At 37.7% G+C, this 21,697-nt stretch overlaps 1 protein-coding gene across 4 annotated transcripts in view; it reads left to right on the forward strand.

Annotated features, from left to right (window-relative positions):
- The window catches only part of LOC106169987 (putative serine carboxypeptidase CPVL), a 31,004-nt gene extending 18,509 nt beyond the window's left edge, over positions 1-12,495 (forward strand). For 3 of the 4 annotated variants that reach the window (XM_087012346.1, XM_087012348.1, XM_087012349.1), the window contains 8 exons: positions 5,892-5,971; positions 6,096-6,162; positions 6,440-6,562; positions 6,672-6,803; positions 7,007-7,105; positions 8,058-8,231; positions 11,003-11,185; positions 11,881-12,495. In XM_087012346.1, the coding sequence (XP_086868472.1) occupies positions 5,892-5,971; positions 6,096-6,162; positions 6,440-6,562; positions 6,672-6,803; positions 7,007-7,105; positions 8,058-8,231; positions 11,003-11,185; positions 11,881-11,982 (960 nt within the window). In that variant the 3' untranslated portion in view covers positions 11,983-12,495. Of the gene's footprint in view, positions 1-5,891; positions 5,972-6,095; positions 6,163-6,439; positions 6,563-6,671; positions 6,804-7,006; positions 7,106-8,057; positions 8,232-11,002; positions 11,186-11,484; positions 11,569-11,880 lie in introns of those variants that run through there. The other variant, XM_087012347.1, reaches the window with a different exon arrangement.
- The last annotated feature ends 9,202 nt before the right edge of the window (positions 12,496-21,697 follow it).

Consider the following 21,697-nt stretch of genomic DNA (forward strand, 5'->3'; position numbering starts at 1 on the left):
GAGATAGGTAGATAATCAACTAGTCTTGATATTTCTGATATGTTGTGTTCTAGGTGGGATGTTAAAGAGATAGGTAGATAATCAACTAGTCTTGATATTTCTGATATGTTGTGTTCTAGGTGGGATGTTAAAGAGATAGGTAGATAATCAACTAGTCTTGATATTTCTGATATGTTGTGTTCTAGGTGGGATGTTAAAGAGATAGGTAGATAATCAACTAGTCTTGATATTTCTGATATGTTGTGTTCTAGGTGGGATGTTAAAGAGATAGGTAGATAATCAACTAGTCTTGATATCTCTGATATGTTGTGTTCTAGGTGGGATGTTAAAGAGATAGGTAGGTAATCAACTAGTCTTGATATTTCTGATATGTTGTGTTCTAGGTGGGATGTTAAAGAGATAGGTAGGTAATCAGCTAGTCTTGATATCTCTGATATGTTGTGTTCTAGGTGGGATGTTAAAGAGATAGGTAGATAATCAACTAGTCTTGATATCTCTGATATGTTGTGTTCTAGGTGGGATGTTAAAGAGATAGGTAGGTAATCAGCTAGTCTTGATATCTCTGATATGTTGTGTTCTAGGTGGGATGTTAAAGAGATAGGTAGATAATCAGCTAGTCCTGATATCTCTGATATGCTGTGTTCTAGGTGGGATGTTAAAGAGATAGGTAGATAATCAGCTAGTCCTGATATTTCTGATATGTTGTGAGAGAACAGTTTCATTAGCTCTGTATGTATAAATTCAAATTACTGTTTTTCTTTTTATCAAGAGCTTGTAAAATATGTGGGTATTACCTCCAATATTTCTGTGACTGTCAGTCACCATCATCAGGGAGTAAATGACTAGGGTCATTTCACCTGGAATGAAAATCCAGGTCAATTGCCCCTAATTGGAGGTAATACCCACATATTTTACAAGCTCTTGATAAAAAGAAAAACAGTAATTTGAACTGATATGTTGTGTTCTAGGTAGGATGTTAAAGAGATAGGTAGGTAATCAGCTAGTCTTGATATCTCTGATATGTTGTGTTCTAGGTGGGATGTTAAAGAGATAGGTAGATAATCAGCTAGTCCTGATATTTCTGATATGTTGTGTTCTAGGTAGGATGTTAAAGAGATAGGTAGGTAATCAGCTAGTCTTGATATCTCTGATATGTTGTGTTCTAGGTGGGATGTTAAAGAGATAGGTAGGTAATCAGCTAGTCCTTATATCTCTGATATGTTGTGTTCTAGGTGGGATGTTAAAGAGATAGGTAGATAATCAGCTAGTCCTGATATTTCTGATATGTTGTGTTCTAGGTAGGATGTTAAAGAGATAGGTAGATAATCAACTAGTCTTGATATCTCTGATATGTTGTGTTCTAGGTGGGATGTTAAAGAGATAGGTAGGTAATCAACTAGTCTTGATATTTCTGATATGTTGTGTTCTAGGTGGGATGTTAAAGAGATAGGTAGGTAATCAGCTAGTCTTGATATCTCTGATATGTTGTGTTCTAGGTGGGATGTTAAAGAGATAGGTAGATAATCAGCTAGTCCTGATATCTCTGATATGCTGTGTTCTAGGTGGGATGTTAAAGAGATAGGTAGATAATCAGCTAGTCCTGATATTTCTGATATGTTGTGAGAGAACAGTTTCATTAGCTCTGTATGTATAAATTCAAATTACTGTTTTTCTTTTTATCAAGAGCTTGTAAAATATGTGGGTATTACCTCCAATATTTCTGTGACTGTCAGTCACCATCATCAGGGAGTAAATGACTAGGGTCATTTCACCTGGAATGAAAATCCAGGTCAATTGCCCCTAATTGGAGGTAATACCCACATATTTTACAAGCTCTTGATAAAAAGAAAAACAGTAATTTGAACTGATATGTTGTGTTCTAGGTAGGATGTTAAAGAGATAGGTAGGTAATCAGCTAGTCTTGATATCTCTGATATGTTGTGTTCTAGGTGGGATGTTAAAGAGATAGGTAGGTAATCAGCTAGTCCTGATATTTCTGATATGTTGTGTTCTAGGTAGGATGTTAAAGAGATAGGTAGGTAATCAGCTAGTCTTGATATCTCTGATATGTTGTGTTCTAGGTGGGATGTTAAAGAGATAGGTAGGTAATCAGCTAGTCTTGATATCTCTGATATGTTGTGTTCTAGGTGGGATGTTAAAGAGATAGGTAGATAATCAGCTAGTCCTGATATTTCTGATATGTTGTGTTCTAGGTAGGATGTTAAAGAGATAGGTAGGTAATCAGCTAGTCTTGATATCTCTGATATGTTGTGTTCTAGGTGGGATGTTAAAGAGATAGGTAGATAATCAACTAGTCTTGATATCTCTGATATGTTGTGTTCTAGGTGGGATGTTAAAGAGATAGGTAGGTAATCAACTAGTCTTGATATTTCTGATATGTTGTGTTCTAGGTGGGATGTTAAAGAGATAGGTAGGTAATCAGCTAGTCTTGATATCTCTGATATGTTGTGTTCTAGGTGGGATGTTAAAGAGATAGGTAGATAATCAGCTAGTCCTGATATCTCTGATATGCTGTGTTCTAGGTGGGATGTTAAAGAGATAGGTAGATAATCAACTAGTCTTGATATTTCTGATATGTTGTGTTCTAGGTGGGATGTTAAAGAGATAGGTAGATAATCAACTAGTCTTGATATTTCTGATATGTTGTGTTCTAGGTGGGATGTTAAAGAGATAGGTAGATAATCAACTAGTCTTGATATTTCTGATATGTTGTGTTCTAGGTGGGATGTTAAAGAGATAGGTAGATAATCAACTAGTCTTGATATCTCTGATATGTTGTGTTCTAGGTGGGATGTTAAAGAGATAGGTAGGTAATCAACTAGTCTTGATATTTCTGATATGTTGTGTTCTAGGTGGGATGTTAAAGAGATAGGTAGGTAATCAGCTAGTCTTGATATCTCTGATATGTTGTGTTCTAGGTGGGATGTTAAAGAGATAGGTAGATAATCAACTAGTCTTGATATCTCTGATATGTTGTGTTCTAGGTGGGATGTTAAAGAGATAGGTAGGTAATCAGCTAGTCTTGATATCTCTGATATGTTGTGTTCTAGGTGGGATGTTAAAGAGATAGGTAGATAATCAGCTAGTCCTGATATCTCTGATATGCTGTGTTCTAGGTGGGATGTTAAAGAGATAGGTAGATAATCAGCTAGTCCTGATATTTCTGATATGTTGTGAGAGAACAGTTTCATTAGCTCTGTATGTATAAATTCAAATTACTGTTTTTCTTTTTATCAAGAGCTTGTAAAATATGTGGGTATTACCTCCAATATTTCTGTGACTGTCAGTCACCATCATCAGGGAGTAAATGACTAGGGTCATTTCACCTGGAATGAAAATCCAGGTCAATTGCCCCTAATTGGAGGTAATACCCACATATTTTACAAGCTCTTGATAAAAAGAAAAACAGTAATTTGAACTGATATGTTGTGTTCTAGGTAGGATGTTAAAGAGATAGGTAGGTAATCAGCTAGTCTTGATATCTCTGATATGTTGTGTTCTAGGTGGGATGTTAAAGAGATAGGTAGATAATCAGCTAGTCCTGATATTTCTGATATGTTGTGTTCTAGGTAGGATGTTAAAGAGATAGGTAGGTAATCAGCTAGTCTTGATATCTCTGATATGTTGTGTTCTAGGTGGGATGTTAAAGAGATAGGTAGGTAATCAGCTAGTCTTGATATCTCTGATATGTTGTGTTCTAGGTGGGATGTTAAAGAGATAGGTAGATAATCAGCTAGTCCTGATATTTCTGATATGTTGTGTTCTAGGTAGGATGTTAAAGAGATAGGTAGATAATCAACTAGTCTTGATATCTCTGATATGTTGTGTTCTAGGTGGGATGTTAAAGAGATAGGTAGGTAATCAACTAGTCTTGATATTTCTGATATGTTGTGTTCTAGGTGGGATGTTAAAGAGATAGGTAGGTAATCAGCTAGTCTTGATATCTCTGATATGTTGTGTTCTAGGTGGGATGTTAAAGAGATAGGTAGATAATCAGCTAGTCCTGATATCTCTGATATGCTGTGTTCTAGGTGGGATGTTAAAGAGATAGGTAGATAATCAGCTAGTCCTGATATTTCTGATATGTTGTGAGAGAACAGTTTCATTAGCTCTGTATGTATAAATTCAAATTACTGTTTTTCTTTTTATCAAGAGCTTGTAAAATATGTGGGTATTACCTCCAATATTTCTGTGACTGTCAGTCACCATCATCAGGGAGTAAATGACTAGGGTCATTTCACCTGGAATGAAAATCCAGGTCAATTGCCCCTAATTGGAGGTAATACCCACATATTTTACAAGCTCTTGATAAAAAGAAAAACAGTAATTTGAACTGATATGTTGTGTTCTAGGTAGGATGTTAAAGAGATAGGTAGGTAATCAGCTAGTCTTGATATCTCTGATATGTTGTGTTCTAGGTGGGATGTTAAAGAGATAGGTAGGTAATCAGCTAGTCCTGATATTTCTGATATGTTGTGTTCTAGGTAGGATGTTAAAGAGATAGGTAGGTAATCAGCTAGTCTTGATATCTCTGATATGTTGTGTTCTAGGTGGGATGTTAAAGAGATAGGTAGGTAATCAGCTAGTCTTGATATCTCTGATATGTTGTGTTCTAGGTGGGATGTTAAAGAGATAGGTAGATAATCAGCTAGTCCTGATATTTCTGATATGTTGTGTTCTAGGTAGGATGTTAAAGAGATAGGTAGGTAATCAGCTAGTCTTGATATCTCTGATATGTTGTGTTCTAGGTGGGATGTTAAAGAGATAGGTAGATAATCAACTAGTCTTGATATCTCTGATATGTTGTGTTCTAGGTGGGATGTTAAAGAGATAGGTAGGTAATCAACTAGTCTTGATATTTCTGATATGTTGTGTTCTAGGTGGGATGTTAAAGAGATAGGTAGGTAATCAGCTAGTCTTGATATCTCTGATATGTTGTGTTCTAGGTAGGATGTTAAAGAGATAGGTAGGTAATCAGCTAGTCTTGATATCTCTGATATGTTGTGTTCTAGGTGGGATGTTAAAGAGATGGGTAGATAATCAGCTAGTCCTGATATCTCTGATATGTTGTGTTCTAGGTGGGATGTTAAAGAGATAGGTAGATAATCAGCTAGTCCTGATATCTCTGATATGCTGTGTTCTAGGTGGGATGTTAAAGAGATAGGTAGATAATCAGCTAGTCCTGATATTTCTGATATGTTGTGTTCTAGGTAGGATGTTAAAGAGATAGGTAGGTAATCAGCTAGTCTTGATATCTCTGATATGTTGTGTTCTAGGTGGGATGTTAAAGAGATGGGTAGATAATCAGCTAGTCCTGATATTTCTGATATGTTGTGTTCTAGGTAGGATGTTGAAGAGATAGGTAGGTAATCAGCTAGTCTTGATATCTCTGATATGTTGTGTTCTAGGTGGGATGTTAAAGAGATAGGTAGATAATCAACTAGTCTTGATATTTCTGATATGTTGTGTTCTAGGTAGGATGTTAAAGAGATAGGTAGGTAATCAGCTAGTCTTGATATCTCTGATATGTTGTGTTCTAGGTGGGATGTTAAAGAGATAGGTAGATAATCAGCTAGTCCTGATATCTCTGATATGTTGTGTTCTAGGTGGGATGTTAAAGAGATAGGTAGATAATCAGCTAGTCCTGATATTTCTGATATGCTGTGTTCTAGGTGGGGTGTTAGAGAGATAGGTAGATAATCAACTAGTCTTGATATTTCTGATATGTTGTGTTCTAGGTAGGATGTTAAAGAGATAGGTAGGTAATCAGCTAGTCTTGATATCTCTGATATGTTGTGTTCTAGGTGGGATGTTAAAGAGATAGGTAGATAATCAGCTAGTCCTGATATCTCTGATATGCTGTGTTCTAGGTGGGGACTGGGTTCAGTTTTACTGATGATGACAAGGGCTATGCCACCAATGAAGAGGATGTAGCTGATAACTTGTACAGGTAAGTTTTCCCATTTGTTTTATGTTCTAATTTAAACTTGCCTGCTCAGTTTTAGATGTGATCTAACATTTTATGAGACACAAGGTGTAGTCTCCTACTGAACATATTGGTAAATTTCTTTCAGTGCACTTATCCAGTTTTTCACAGTTTTCCCAGAATTCCAGAAAAATGACTTTTATGCAACGGGAGAGGTGAGTTTTTGAATCAGAAACTCGCAGTGAGTCCTGAAGTCATGCTTGATTTTTGTAAAGTCAGCACCATTCTACCATTTTTTGTAGAGTGGTATCTAGGGTTTAGAAAGTCTTGTATGATGTCAACAATGAAATAAGAAATTAGGGTATAGGAAGTGTAGGGGATTTCTTCCATTTTCCAGCTTTGGCTTGTCCCATCCCAGCTTTCATGGAAATGGTGTTTTTTCTGTTGAAATGTTTGTTGAGAGAGGTGTTTTCAGTGGGTCTGTTCTTTCAGTCGTATGCAGGGAAATATGTCCCAGCTATCACCTACAAGATCCACATGATGAATCCCACAGCAAAGACCAAGATCTACCTCAGAGGGATGGCCATTGGAGACGGACTCTGTGAGCCAGAAACTGTATGTATAAATTTGAAGTTTCCATTTCATAAATTTACATATATGTTTATGTATGTTAATTTTTAAGCAATATTATATTCTTCTCAGGCAAATTGCATTGTTGTTCCAGATGCTGCCATCTCTAGGAAGTTTCATGTTCAATACTGGCCAGGCAGATGAAAGCCAGCGCAAATACATAGATGGAGCCACTGCCCAAGCCGTTCAGTATATTAAACAGCAACAGTGGATCAAGGCCTTTAATGTATTGGCATATTATGCAATTTTTAATTTTCTAATGGTTTATAAATAGCTAGAACTTTTGTATATACTTATATGTATGAATGCATATTATTAGCAATTTTAGTGTTAAGCAAGATGTTTATATTTATTAAAACCTGATTTGGGTTAACTTTAATTATTACAGTCGTTACTACATGTGTCCTTACTATTCCAATATTCTTCCAGGTGTTTGATATCCTTCTAAATGGAGACACAATTCCATATCCATCTTACTTCACCAATATCACAGGGTCCACATTTTACTACAACTACATGCTGATGAGGGTATGTTACACAATTCCATATCCATCTTACTTCACCAATATCACAGGGTCCACATTTTACTACAACTACATGCTGATGAGGGTATGTTACACAATTCCATATCCATCTTACTTCACCAATATCACAGGGTCCACATTTTACTACAACTACATGCTGATGAGGGTATGTTACACAATTCCATATCCATCTTACTTCACCAATATCACAGGGTCCACATTTTACTACAACTACATGCTGATGAGGGTATGTTACACAATTCCATATCCATCTTACTTCACCAATATCACAGGGTCCACATTTTACTACAACTACATGCTGATGAGGGTATGTTACACAATTCCATATCCATCTTACTTCACCAATATCACAGGGTCCACATTTTACTACAACTACATGCTGATGAGGGTTTGAAACTAAGTTTATATTTTAAAAAATATACACTCAATCTGTGTTTGACAACAGTTATTTCATATTTGCCTTCCTATTTATTTAAATATTGATTGATATATTAAACAATCTACTCTTCATGCATGGGGAATGCTATGTTTAAGATGAGTTAGAAGAAAGTTCCTTCCTTGTTAATGAAATATTATGAACTTCTGTGTGTCCTAGGAGAGCTTTAGAGTCTTAGGGGGTGTTCCCATAAACCCAATGTACTAGCTGGATTGCCCTTACTCTGCTGGGATTCTCACTTAATTGCATTCCGTGTAAGCAGCTTAAGTGTCTGCATGCCCACTCCGGCTGCTAGACAATTTAGCTGCTTAAACTGAAAGCACTTTACTGAGGTACCCTGCTGAGTAAGATCAATCCAGCTAGTACATTGGGTTTATGGGAATTCATTTAACACAGTCTTATTGTCATTTTACTTTAGAAACTACAAGCATATTATGGGATGTGATTTAGGTATGCATTCTTTTTATCAAACATTTCTAAACTGCTGACCACATTCTAGGAGCCGGAATCGTTTGGTTATTACAACAAGTACCTGGCCAGATCAGATGTGAGGAAGGCCATCCACGTGGGAAACCTGACCTTCCATGATGGCAGCAAAGTGGAGCAGTTTCTGCTGCAGGATGTCATGAAGTCTGTGAAACCTTGGATGACAGAGATTTTCAACACAAGAAAGGTGGAAAACATGTTTTCTCTCAATACACAGTTGTGGAACGTCGATCTGTGCTCTTCCAGCTTTGTTGAATAAACAAGTTGAATACCAGACTTTTCATTTATGTGTAATGATTAATATTTGTGCTTTATTGACATAAATATTATATTCTGAAATCATTCCATGGTTAAGTATTTAAGTATTTCGGCTTTGACAGAGAGTAGGATGTGTTGATGTAGTAGCCAGTTTCTGTTGCATGTAGATGATGTTCTGTCCTGTTCTTGTGACATTGTAGGTATTGATCTACAGTGGTCAGTTGGATGTGATAATTGCAGCAGTGATGACAGAGTCTTTCCTAAGTACTGTAGTTATGTTCTGTTCTTGTGACATTGTAGGTATTGATCTACAGTGGTCAGTTGGATGTGATAATTGCAGCAGTGATGACAGAGTCTTTCCTAAGTACTGTAGTTATGTCCTGTTCTTGTGACATTGTAGGTATTGATCTACAGTGGTCAGTTGGATGTGATAATTGCAGCAGTGATGACAGAGTCTTTCCTAAGTACTGTAGTTATGTCCTGTTCTTGTGATATTGTAGGTATTGATCTACAGTGGTCAGTTGGATGTGATAATTGCAGCAGTGATGACAGAGTCTTTCCTAAGTACTGTAGTTATGTTCTGTTCTTGTGATATTGTAGGTATTGATCTACAGTGGTCAGTTGGATGTGATAATTGCAGCAGTGATGACAGAGTCTTTCCTAAGTACTGTAGTTATGTCCTGTTCTTGTGATATTGTAGGTATTGATCTACAGTGGTCAGTAGGATGTGATAATTGCAGCAGTGATGACAGAGTCTTTCCTAAGTACTGTAGTTATGTTCTGTTCTTGTGACATTGTAGGTATTGATCTACAGTGGTCAGTTGGATGTGATAATTGCAGCAGTGATGACAGAGTCTTTCCTAAGTACTGTAGTTATGTCCTGTTCTTGTGACATTGTAGGTATTGATCTACAGTGGTCAGTTGGATGTGATAATTGCAGCAGTGATGACAGAGTCTTTCCTAAGTACTGTAGTTATGTCCTGTTCTTGTGATATTGAAGGTATTGATCTACAGTGGTCAGTTGGATGTGATAATTGCAGCAGTGATGACAGAGTCTTTCCTAAGTACTGTAGTTATGTCCTGTTCTTGTGACATTGTAGGTATTGATCTACAGTGGTCAGTTGGATGTGATAATTGCAGCAGTGATGACAGAGTCTTTCCTAAGTACTGTAGTTATGTTCTGTTCTTGTGACATTGTAGGTATTGATCTACAGTGGTCAGTTGGATGTGATAATTGCAGCAGTGATGACAGAGTCTTTCCTAAGTACTGTAGTTATGTCCTGTTCTTGTGACATTGTAGGTATTGATCTACAGTGGTCAGTTGGATGTGATAATTGCAGCAGTGATGACAGAGTCTTTCCTAAGTACTGTAGTTATGTCCTGTTCTTGTGATATTGTAGGTATTGATCTACAGTGGTCAGTTGGATGTGATAATTGCAGCAGTGATGACAGAGTCTTTCCTAAGTACTGTAGTTATGTTCTGTTCTTGTGATATTGTAGGTATTGATCTACAGTGGTCAGTTGGATGTGATAATTGCAGCAGTGATGACAGAGTCTTTCCTAAGTACTGTAGTTATGTCCTGTTCTTGTGATATTGTAGGTATTGATCTACAGTGGTCAGTAGGATGTGATAATTGCAGCAGTGATGACAGAGTCTTTCCTAAGTACTGTAGTTATGTTCTGTTCTTGTGACATTGTAGGTATTGATCTACAGTGGTCAGTTGGATGTGATAATTGCAGCAGTGATGACAGAGTCTTTCCTAAGTACTGTAGTTATGTCCTGTTCTTGTGACATTGTAGGTATTGATCTACAGTGGTCAGTTGGATGTGATAATTGCAGCAGTGATGACAGAGTCTTTCCTAAGTACTGTAGTTATGTCCTGTTCTTGTGACATTGTAGGTATTGATCTACAGTGGTCAGTTGGATGTGATAATTGCAGCAGTGATGACAGAGTCTTTCCTAAGTACTGTAGTTATGTCCTGTTCTTGTGATATTGTAGGTATTGATCTACAGTGGTCAGTAGGATGTGATAATTGCAGCAGTGATGACAGAGTCTTTCCTAAGTACTGTAGTTATGTTCTGTTCTTGTGACATTGTAGGTATTGATCTACAGTGGTCAGTTGGATGTGATAATTGCAGCAGTGATGACAGAGTCTTTCCTAAGTACTGTAGTTATGTCCTGTTCTTGTGATATTGTAGGTATTGATCTACAGTGGTCAGTAGGATGTGATAATTGCAGCAGTGATGACAGAGTCTTTCCTAAGTACTGTAGTTATGTTCTGTTCTTGTGACATTGTAGGTATTGATCTACAGTGGTCAGTTGGATGTGATAATTGCAGCAGTGATGACAGAGTCTTTCCTAAGTACTGTAGTTATGTCCTGTTCTTGTGACATTGTAGGTATTGATCTACAGTGGTCAGTTGGATGTGATAATTGCAGCAGTGATGACAGAGTCTTTCCTAAGTACTGTAGTTATGTCCTGTTCTTGTGACATTGTAGGTATTGATCTACAGTGGTCAGTTGGATGTGATAATTGCAGCAGTGATGACAGAGTCTTTCCTAAGTACTGTAGTTATGTCCTGTTCTTGTGATATTGTAGGTATTGATCTACAGTGGTCAGTTGGATGTGATAATTGCAGCAGTGATGACAGAGTCTTTCCTAAGTACTGTAGTTATGTTCTGTTCTTGTGATATTGTAGGTATTGATCTACAGTGGTCAGTTGGATGTGATAATTGCAGCAGTGATGACAGAGTCTTTCCTAAGTACTGTACCTTGGCAGTATCAAGATGAGTATCTGCGTGCTGACCGCTGGATCTGGAAGGTGAACAAAGCAGACTCTGAGGTGGCTGGATATGTAAGAAGAGTACATGACTTTTATCAGGTAGGGAGTGGAGCCAAGAGATCTTTCTTTTCTCAAGCACCCTCCTTAATTTTACCTCAGTTGATTCAGAATACCTCTGTCTCAGTAATAAACCTAAAATTATCATTTTCACTGCATTGTGCTATAATAAGTTGACTTGTAAATAAGATATGTTGTATCTAAAACCTAACATGGTAGATAACCTTGTTCTCACATAGAAATTCAGCATACAAGGTGGTGGTCATATTCTACCCTATGATCAGCTTTATAATGGACATGTTGTCATATAGAATATAAAGATATAATTTGATATATTCTAGGTTATAGTACGAGGTGGTGGTCATATTCTACCCTATGATCAGCTATATAATGGAAATGTTGTCATATAGAATATAAAGATATAATTTGATATATTCTAGGTTATAGTACGAGGTGGTGGTCATATTCTACCCTATGATCAGCTATATAATGGAAATGTTGTCATATAGAATATAAAGATATAATTTGATATATTCTAGGTTATAGTACGAGGTGGTGGTCATATTCTACCCTATGATCAGCTATATAATGGACATGTTGTCATATAGAATATAAAGATATAATTTGATATATTCTAGGTTATAGTACGAGGTGGTGGTCATATTCTACCCTATGATCAGCTATATAATGGAAATGTTGTCATATAGAATATAAAGATATAATTTGATATATTCTAGGTTATAGTACGAGGTGGTGGTCATATTCTACCCTATGATCAGCCAGCTAGAAGTTTAGACATGATGGACAGGTTCATCAACAACAAACCATTCAACAAGTAAGCAGTGGTATGCTAACTGCCAGGGCCCCAATAGCTGCTGAAGAGGAAAGACAAATGCTGCATGAACTTTAAAGACTTTAAATCATAAATAAATTTCTAAGGTTGGAAGTTAACTAAGGTGCATTCTGACCAGCATCAAGAGACACTGTGAATTTTAGAACATGAAAATGTCATGAAATCCAAGCATCCAGTTACTAGTCACTGTAACTTTATACAACTACCTGAAAGCCTTCTTAACATGCTGTCATTTTACATAGTACACAAATTGTTAAATTTTAATGCCAGTAAGAGATTTTTCAAGTTTCATCCTGTCAGCTGTGTCAAGTTTGAATTCTCACTCATGATTCTCATGTTAATTTATAATATGTTGGACTTATACCAGGTATATCACTTTTAAGTAATTAAAATTATTTTAAGAGACAGAAATCAATTTCATATATATAATCAATTTATTTGGTAAATAAATTTTAATATACTATTATCAGAGTGATTAAAATACTTCAAGCTCTATAAAGTGTGTCTAGTTCACCCTATTTATATCTTTAAAATACTGCTCTTATTGTACCACCAGCGTAGGCGCTGGCGGTACACATGGTTTTAGTCCCGTCCGGATCATTCCACCAGCTCTGCCGGACGGCTACCGTTACTGCTTCTCCTCCAAGACGGTGAGGGCCCCCGTACCCATCTCTTGGATTTAGGTCACCTATAATCTTAACTTGTTCCACGTAAAATTTGGGCTTTGTCGGTATTGGGGTCTAGGTGTGGCACTCATTGCAATGCACCCTTATCTAAAAATGGTAAAATTAAATGCTAATTATCTACCCTACGGAAGGAATTATGGGAAAAATTTCTACAGACGACTTTCCAAAAGTCATATGTGTAGATTTCAAATATGCCCTTGGATTTGACCTTTGACCTTTTTTTTCAAGGTCAAATAGGCCAAAATGTTCTAAAAAACATTTTTTTACGAAAAAAAAAAAAAAAATTTGCCCTGTTATTCAGACACCACAAAGACTTAACCAATAATATTATTGGAAAGTGTTACCCTTCAGGTCATCTTTCATCTCCGTGAATTTAGGGTCAATCAGTGCATTTTCACGGGAGAAGCGGCCATAAGATACCGAAACTGAAAACTGTCTCTAATTCGGGAACCGTTAATGCTAGAGACCCATTCTTTTTTGCATATTGTAGAGCAAGTAAAGCCCAACACTGATAGAGGTCTCCGTTTTTTTGTATTCCATATGGTTTTCGAGTTATGCTGTATCAAAAAGTACATATTGGTGGTGAAAGCAAAATGTACAGTACGGTAATGGATAATAAATTTTGAACTCTGGAAAAATAAAACATAAGGCTTGGCAAAGCAGACAACTTGTGGTCAAAAATGACATTATTTCATCAAATTTGAACTTCTGGAACTTCAGAGGACCTCCCATTTCAAGAATTTTGACCAAAATGATCTTTTCTTAATTTTAATTAATTTTTTCTGTAGGAAATTTATGGAACATTATGGTAACTCCAAAATTATAACATTTAGTCCCTTATATCTCCAAAACTGGCAGAGATAGGTACATAGTTACTATTGAAGTTGAATAGGAAGTAATATACTGGGAATCTTACTGTGACCTTGAAATTGACATTTGACCTACTTTTCACCATGAACTGAACTTTGCAAATTTTGCTTCCCTTTTATCTCCAAAACTGGTAGAGATAAGTCCATAGTTACTATTGAACTTGAATGGGAAGTCATAAACTGGCAATCTTACTGTGACCTTGAAATTGACCTTTGACCTACTTATTATCATGAACTGAACTCTGCTTATTTCTTTCTCTTTTAACTCCAAACCTGGCAGACATAGGTCCATAGTTATATTGAAGTTGGATAGGAAGTCATATACTGGCAATTTACTGTGACCTTGAAATTGACCTTTGACCTACCTTACGATGAACTTAACTTTGATTGTACCATTTTTAGTTATATATATTTTTTGCATATTTTGAAAATTCTTGTTGATTGCATTTTTACAGCTTGTCAAGCACAAGACTGGTGGCTGTGTCCCTTATTTTGTGTATGTGGGGGGTCTATACGAATGCGCTTACTCCAGCTGGTGGTACAATATTCGGAGGCGGTATCGCCTCTCTGATCCTGTAATTATATATGGTGCAGTAGCTAACCAAATTTAATATATTTTTTTAAAAAGTCTACAAGCTTTATAGGTTGTTTAAGTACAGCCCATTTACATTATTATACACGTACTAAAGAGGATGCCATTGTTTACCCAATTTATATCATTAAAACATTGCGTGTACATATTTAATAAGTCATGACTGCTATTTAATTAAAATTAGGACGCTGCTTAGATTCACATATCACTGGAATGCTGCCTTCAGTAAGGAGTAAACTTAAGGTAAAAGGGTTAGGGTGCCACCTGCATGTAGGGAGACACATTAAACCCTCATGTACCGGTAGGTTGACACCTGGCACCATATAAAGGTTGACAGCTGGGTAACATCTGACAACCTAAAATAAGGTGACACCTGATATCTTGATGTAGGGTGGCACCTGAAATTTTGATAGAGTAACCCCTGGCAGATTAATATATGGTGATACCTGACACCTTCATCGATACAGGTAGGTGGCTGAAAGTAGGATGATACCTGTCTGCTACATATAGGATGACACTTGACACTTCTACAGGGTAACACCTTACATTTATATTCAGTGGCACCTGAAATTTTCATGTAGGTAACACCTCACATTATTGCACCACCAGTGTGGCACTGGCAGTACACACATATGGTTTTAGTCCTGTATCATCCACCAGCTCCACCGGGCTCCGCTGGCTCTGTCACCACGTCACCATTACTGCTTCTCCTAGACTATCAGAGCCTCGGTATAGGTCAAATATAATCTTAATTAACTCAATCCATGTAAATTTTTGTAATTTTTTGCCAGTGCAGTGGTCTAGGTGTGGCACTTAATTAACGCAATGCCCCACCAAGCGCCTTGAGTTGTCACCGGGACCTCAAAGTCTCGGGTAGTACTGTGCGGTAAAGCACGTTCCCAGATTTAATGTAAGGTGAGCTGAGATGGTCTTCCTGGCAAATGTTTCACACATAGTAATGTTAAGGTCCACCTTGTACCCCATACCATATCTGACAAAACACGCGTCTCTATATACAATTACTTTAAACTGAGTGGGAACGCCTACAGTGTTCACTTCAAAAATATTTTAACTGCATTTGTTTGACATCCCTTCTACGTAACGTCCTTTCTCTCACGTTAATTCTATGCATCATATTATTAGATGAAAATAGTAAATGGAAGCAAACATGTCAATCCACCGGTATACTACCCTCTACCATTGTCGCAGTTATTATTGTGGACATTTTTTGCTGAATCGACTGAGTGCCCTAGTGATCGTCTATTTATCTACAGAGATATCTGTGAATATATCTTGTGAAAAAATCAATCAGTCGCCCTGGTAGAGGGTACCCGTATACAGTTGGGCTCAGAAAGAACTCTCCATATTGTTATCTGTTTGTTACCTCTTGTTACCAAAAGTGGGGCCGTAGCAATAGTCCGAAGGTTCATTGGTCCGAATGTTAGCCATAGAATCTTCGGACCAATGAACCCTTGATTAACAAAAACCGATGAAAATGTTACCGTTTTTCGAGCCAATGAACCTTCGGACCAATGAACCTTAATTCGGCCATCGAGACACCCCGCACAAAGAGTAACTATCTAGCTAACAGTGATAGTTATGGGGTATTAAAGCTGACACCTCTGTGGTCACAGTCTGTTTACACAGGGGATAACATCTTATGCTACAATGAGTAATCAAGCTATACTGACCCACAGTAACACAGTGTCAAGCTATACTGACCCACAGTAACACAGTGTCAAGCTATACTGACACACAGTAACACAGTGTCAAGCTATACTGACCCACAGTAACACAGTGTCAAGCTATACTGACCCACAGTAACACAGTGTCAAGCTATACTGACACACAGTAACACAGTGTCAAGCTATACTGACCCACAGTAACACAGTGTCAAGCTATACTGACACACAGTAACACAGTGAGCAAACATGCATTAATTGTGTGCAAGTAACACAATCCGTCAGTGAAAGAGGGGCGGCTAAAGCCTGGCCCCACTGCAACGTCAGTCGCAAGGAGGTTGCCATAGGTTTTTAAGTGGTCGCATAAGGTTGCTAACAGGTCGCCTGCGATTGTTGACACATGAAGGCGATTTTTTGTGGACCGACAACCAGTGAGACTAAAGATGAAAATTATTGGTATCCTAAAGGTTGCCTATCGGTCTCTTCTTGGTTGTCAGTAGGTTGCTATAACCAGTAGCATACCATTTGCAACTGCACGGTCGATTGACCGTATTTAGACGACTGGCCGTTTACAAGTTTTTTACCAGTCGCAAGTAGTCGGCAGCAGGTCGCTAGAAGGTTGCAGTTGTAACTGCATGGTCGATTGACGGTCTTTAGTATCTTGGTCGCTAACAGGTTTTTTACCAATCGCAGGCGTTCTAAAATATGTGGCAGGAAGGTTGCAAGCGACTGCAATAAAATAGGCGTAGGATGGTGGTCTATTTGGGCAAAGACTTTTTTCATAATTTGTTATGTAAGACTTCTAAATATCAAGGTAATAAATTATAATATATTAGAAAAAGAAAACATAAATTGCATTTGTTGGCAATATTTTAAACCAGTTGCCAAGGCTTTCATATACCAGGTATTTCACACTTACGAAACCAAAATAAAAAAAAAGGTGATGATAAAAGCAATGAAAGATTTTTTTGACGCTACGTTTATTTATTTTATCATTTTGCGAAAATCATAGGTAAAATGCCGAAAACCTCTATTATATATCGTTGTATGTTATTTAAACTTTGCAAAGACATATTATCAGAGTAAACAATGAAATAAATACACGAATGCAGAGAAAACGGAAAATAAAAGCAATTTAATCAGCAAGGTACAACCACAAATAATTGAACAAATCGTAAAATATGTCCAATAGACTTAAATAAAAATAGTTTCAACACAAACAATTTAACATCTTCCCAGTGCTTGGTACCCACACTACAAGGATGAGAGTGTAAAAAGTACACGATGCGCATGACTTGTCACGATTTAATTACGTTGTATTGTAAGTGGCAAACGCCGAGGGTTAAAAAGACAAAGGGAAAACCACACATTCGGTTGCAAATCAGTTGCAAAGCAGTCGGCGACCTGTTAGCAACCGGTTGGATACCACAAGTAGGTTTTTCGGTCGCCAGGAGGTTATCGGTGCTGCACCGAAAACCGGCGCAACCGGATATTAACCCTGCGTTCATTTGGAAACCACTTGGCGAGTTGTTGCAACCGGTCGCCGACCTTTTTGCAACCGGTGACAATTGCAAGTCGCAAAGAGGTTTTTTGTTCAGTGTGACCGTAACTGCACAGGCCTTGCGACCTCAAAGAGACCAAGTATTTGACCAAGAAAATATTAAAGAGTATTGTGAGATTAATAAGGATTATGCAAGTTTATTTTTATTACAGCACTGGTTTCGTTAGGTGTGGGTGTACTCTTTTCAAAACACTGTTGGTTCTATTTTTAGGAAGGAAATGAAAACTTCCTGATTTTCAAGTCGAAGTTCTTTCATCAAATGTTTGTAATCGCCGTACAATGGGCGTCTTGCAATCCATGGGTTTTCCCAGTATTTTCGAGTTTTTTACTCGTTTTACTTCTTAGGTAAACAAAGTCAATGATTATAGCAGTCCTGTCTTTTTGAAAAGGAGTCGTTTCACTAGAACATTTTTGACTTTTGAGAGGGGAATTTATGGGAAAGCAGCTACTGTCACAAGTTGGCAACATATATATTCTGTGCGACCTTGCTGCTACCAGTTGACAAGCGATTGCTACAGTCCTGCAACCGGTTTTCGGTCACCAAGTGGTTGCAGACAGGTTGTGTATCGCTCGGCAAACAGTGTGCGACTGGTAACCTATAACTTGAAGATGGTCTATAAGAGGTTGCAGATACCATACTGCAACCTTGTTACAACCGGTTTGCGACTGCTTGCCGATCAAAATTGGCCGCACCTTCTTAATTAGCTTGCAAAGTGATCGCAAGCGACCGCCAGATTTTGTGGTTGCAAAAAGGTTGCAAAAAGGTCGCAAGCGCAGTGTGACCCAGCCTTAATAAAAAGTATGCAATACACAGCCTACATACAATTTCCCATATGCAATTCATAGTACACATATGTTCCCATATGTTATACATTGTATACAAACATGTTCCCACATAAAATACATAGTTTGCAATTGCATACGTTCCCACGTGCACTGCATAGTACTTATACATGTCCCCATATGCTATGTCACCCATTTTCTGTTCATAGCAAGATAATTGTCGGCTGCTCTTAAATGTTCAAGAAAAAAACCCTGTGAGTCCTTGTGTATTTGTGTGTATCCCGTTTGCAAAATAAAAAAATGAAGAATGCCGGGAGACCTAAGTGTAACACACCTCCCATGATACCACTAAAAGCGCTATTTGACCTTCTTTATAATAATGATAAAATAATAAGTAATATAATTAATGTTACGTAATTATAAGGATTCATACGGAGTCATATGCACGGTTATTTAAGATATACCCAATAGCTGGCCTTTTTAAATAGTTTTTAATTTAAACGTTTCTGTATTTTCAAACATTTTTAAATAGAAAAAAAATTGAAAGACAATTCTTGTTCTTTGTAAAGTTTATACGATGTTTTTTCCATGGCCCTGTTACAAAGGCCAAATAGCGTGTGTCTTGATCCAGGCACGAACGTAATAAATAAGAAACCAAGAGTCGGGTTCACGTTTAACACAAAAGAAAATAATATATAAGAGTGCATTGCTAAAATTACAATGCAAATCTGCATACTTTTCACTATTGGATGAAATCTTGGTGACAGATGACACTTAGAGCAATATTTATCTTAGAAATACCTGATAGTTGTCAGTTATTAAAATCCAGAATGTCGTTACCACCATAACAGTGGCTTAAAGTCAAGCATTTGACCAAAAATCTTACCTTGAAAAATAACACTGACACTCAAATAAAACGATTGGTTCACATGCGGACATTAATTGAAATAAATGCTAAGTATATATAAGTGAAGATAACATTATAGTGCTTGGTTTAAATATCGGTTTAGACTGTCTCAGTGAAAAGACAAGTCATTCCTTTTCTATTATATCCAACTGGGCCGATTTCCATCTTTCACTGAAGATGAAGTTTGTCGCGCTGGTATTGCTGGTTGCTGTCGGAATGGTCTTTACTGTGCTGACACAAGAGGCTCTCCCACCCGACCAGATTATGGAGGATCTGATGAGTAATTCTACTCCCTACCAGTACTGGAAAGTGATGTTTGCTTTGGACAGTAGCCTCAGCGTTAGCGACAATGAATGGAATGATTGCTTATTACCGTGCATGGTGAGATAATTTATATAAATACAACGCTGGGATTGGCCGGTCATATTAAGAAATATACATTTTTGCTCAAAACGGTTATCATAATCTCTAGATTATGATTATGATATACTCTCTAGATTTTGGGATTTAAATAATGTTGTAGGTTTTAAATCTATATTTACCAGTATGCACATATTTCGAATTCTTTCTTCCCCACAGTAACCAATGGCTATTTGACACTACTTAAGTCTAATGTGAGCATATGGCAATAGCTGGTGGCTCCACAGTTAATTTTTGTTCAAAGGATTTACGACAGACCATCTGATCAGAATGACCTAACAGAGCGTGTCCCTCAGCAAGCATACCCAATTTGTGATCCTTTTAATCAAAATACACAATGTTTTGTTGTTTACAGTGGCTTCCTCCAAAGTCGTCTGGTATTCGTACCTGTTAAAACCAGTCTGGTGTTCTCAAGGGACTTGAAGAACGTGTTCTTGTGACAATTTGTACCTCATTCTGAACGGAAAGGGTGGTATTTGTTTAGTTGCAGTGGCTTATCCGGAAGGACGGTGAGTCTTGTACCCTGGTGGTAAGATTTCGATACGCTGGGCGTGGCCTTTGTGCGGACTGTTGCGTGGACACAATGATCTGTCTGGCAATGCCTGTTTTTTTTTTTTTTTTCGCGCCATTCTTGCACAGGTTATACAGTTTTGTAACATAGTGATATTTACGAACTGCAAAACCGACCGCTTGCATGCAAAATTTCAAATTGTTCTGTGCAGTAGTTGCCGACGTATGGATACTTCTTTGACAGAACCAAGCTTTGACCTGCCCCGAGGAGCATTCCCCAATTAAACCACAGCATATTACACACTGCAGCATTAATTGGTAGTCAGTTAATTGGTAGCGACACACCTGACTGTGCACTTCTCCATTCAGTTTTTTTAAATAAAGCATTTTTCCTATGCATGTCTTCTTATCTGAAATATTCTATATTAAATAATAAGTCTGTATATTAGGCCCCTTTAGAACAAATTGATCCGCGGATTAACTGGTCCACTGTTCAAATATGGCACTCACCCAGTCCCCTTACGATCTCCTCGACTACCACACGTGCCAGCCTTCCAGGGACACATCAACATATCCCCGGTGCCGAGATTTAAACCGTTGAATCTCTAGCTCCCTGCAGGCCTGTTGCATGTGGTAGACATGGAGACCATTAAGGGATTAACGGTATCCCTTTCAAGTGGGCTGGGCCATATTTGATCTGCAGACCATTTAGTCCATGGATCATCTGTTTTGAATGCGGCCATGCACCACTACCCTTTGATTTCATGTACTGGAAAGTGCCCGGGTTCTAAATAATCAAATTACCGCGAGCTATTAGGATTTTACAACATGAAAATAATAATGATAATAACAACATTTATTCAGCAGAACATCCAACACAAATTAAATCTCGAGCAACAAAATACAGGAGGGCCTTTCAACACATGTTGTCAAGCCTACTGCCTTGATCAATATGCCGATGCGCTAGAGTGAGGGTCCAGTTTTTGATTTCGAAACCAAAAAGAAGTGTCGTTTATATAACTGATTCTGCAACAGGAAAAATAGTTTTTGCAGGGAAAGGGGTTGGGGGAGGGTGGCCACATACACTGATGCTCATAAGTTAAGCAACACTTTCTTATTTCTCGAATTTCTCAGCAACCAAAAATTTTATTGAGGCAAAATTTGTACAGTAGCTAGATATTTCTCTTTTTTTTTTTTTTTTTTTTTTTTTTTTTTTTTTTTTTTTTTTTTTTTGACTTACTGGACCGTGACATTAGATTACTATTTACTGTTGGACACGGTAGAATATGCAATGGGGGTGCCGCTTGCAAAAAACACAGTTTGGTCATGCCATGAGGAGCTTCCAGTTTGGCTAGTTTCATGGGCACAATTCGTTAATTTGGACCAACCAATGGTTAGAAGAGGACTCAACGAGGTAATCAGATGGTAAATAATGGGAAGCCATCGTGCTGGGGTGCCAAAGAGACAGATTGCAAGGCAACAAAAAAGTAGCACCAAGTCAAGTGTCCAAGCTGGTAGCAAAATGGCGCCAAACTCATCATGTAGTGGACAAGCCTCTTTTGGTAGACCAATATTAACTGACGCAAGAGATGAAGATATCTGGTTCGATTATGCCACCAGGACCAGTTCATATCGGCCAAACAACTGAGGAACATCTGGCCTGGATTAGGAAGGGCTCGAATCAGACAGTC

Source organism: Lingula anatina, chromosome 5, assembly GCF_051362555.1.
Source record: "Lingula anatina isolate TDL-2025a chromosome 5, LinAna3.0, whole genome shotgun sequence".
In the NCBI taxonomy this organism is placed as follows: domain Eukaryota; kingdom Metazoa; phylum Brachiopoda; class Lingulata; order Lingulida; family Lingulidae; genus Lingula; species Lingula anatina.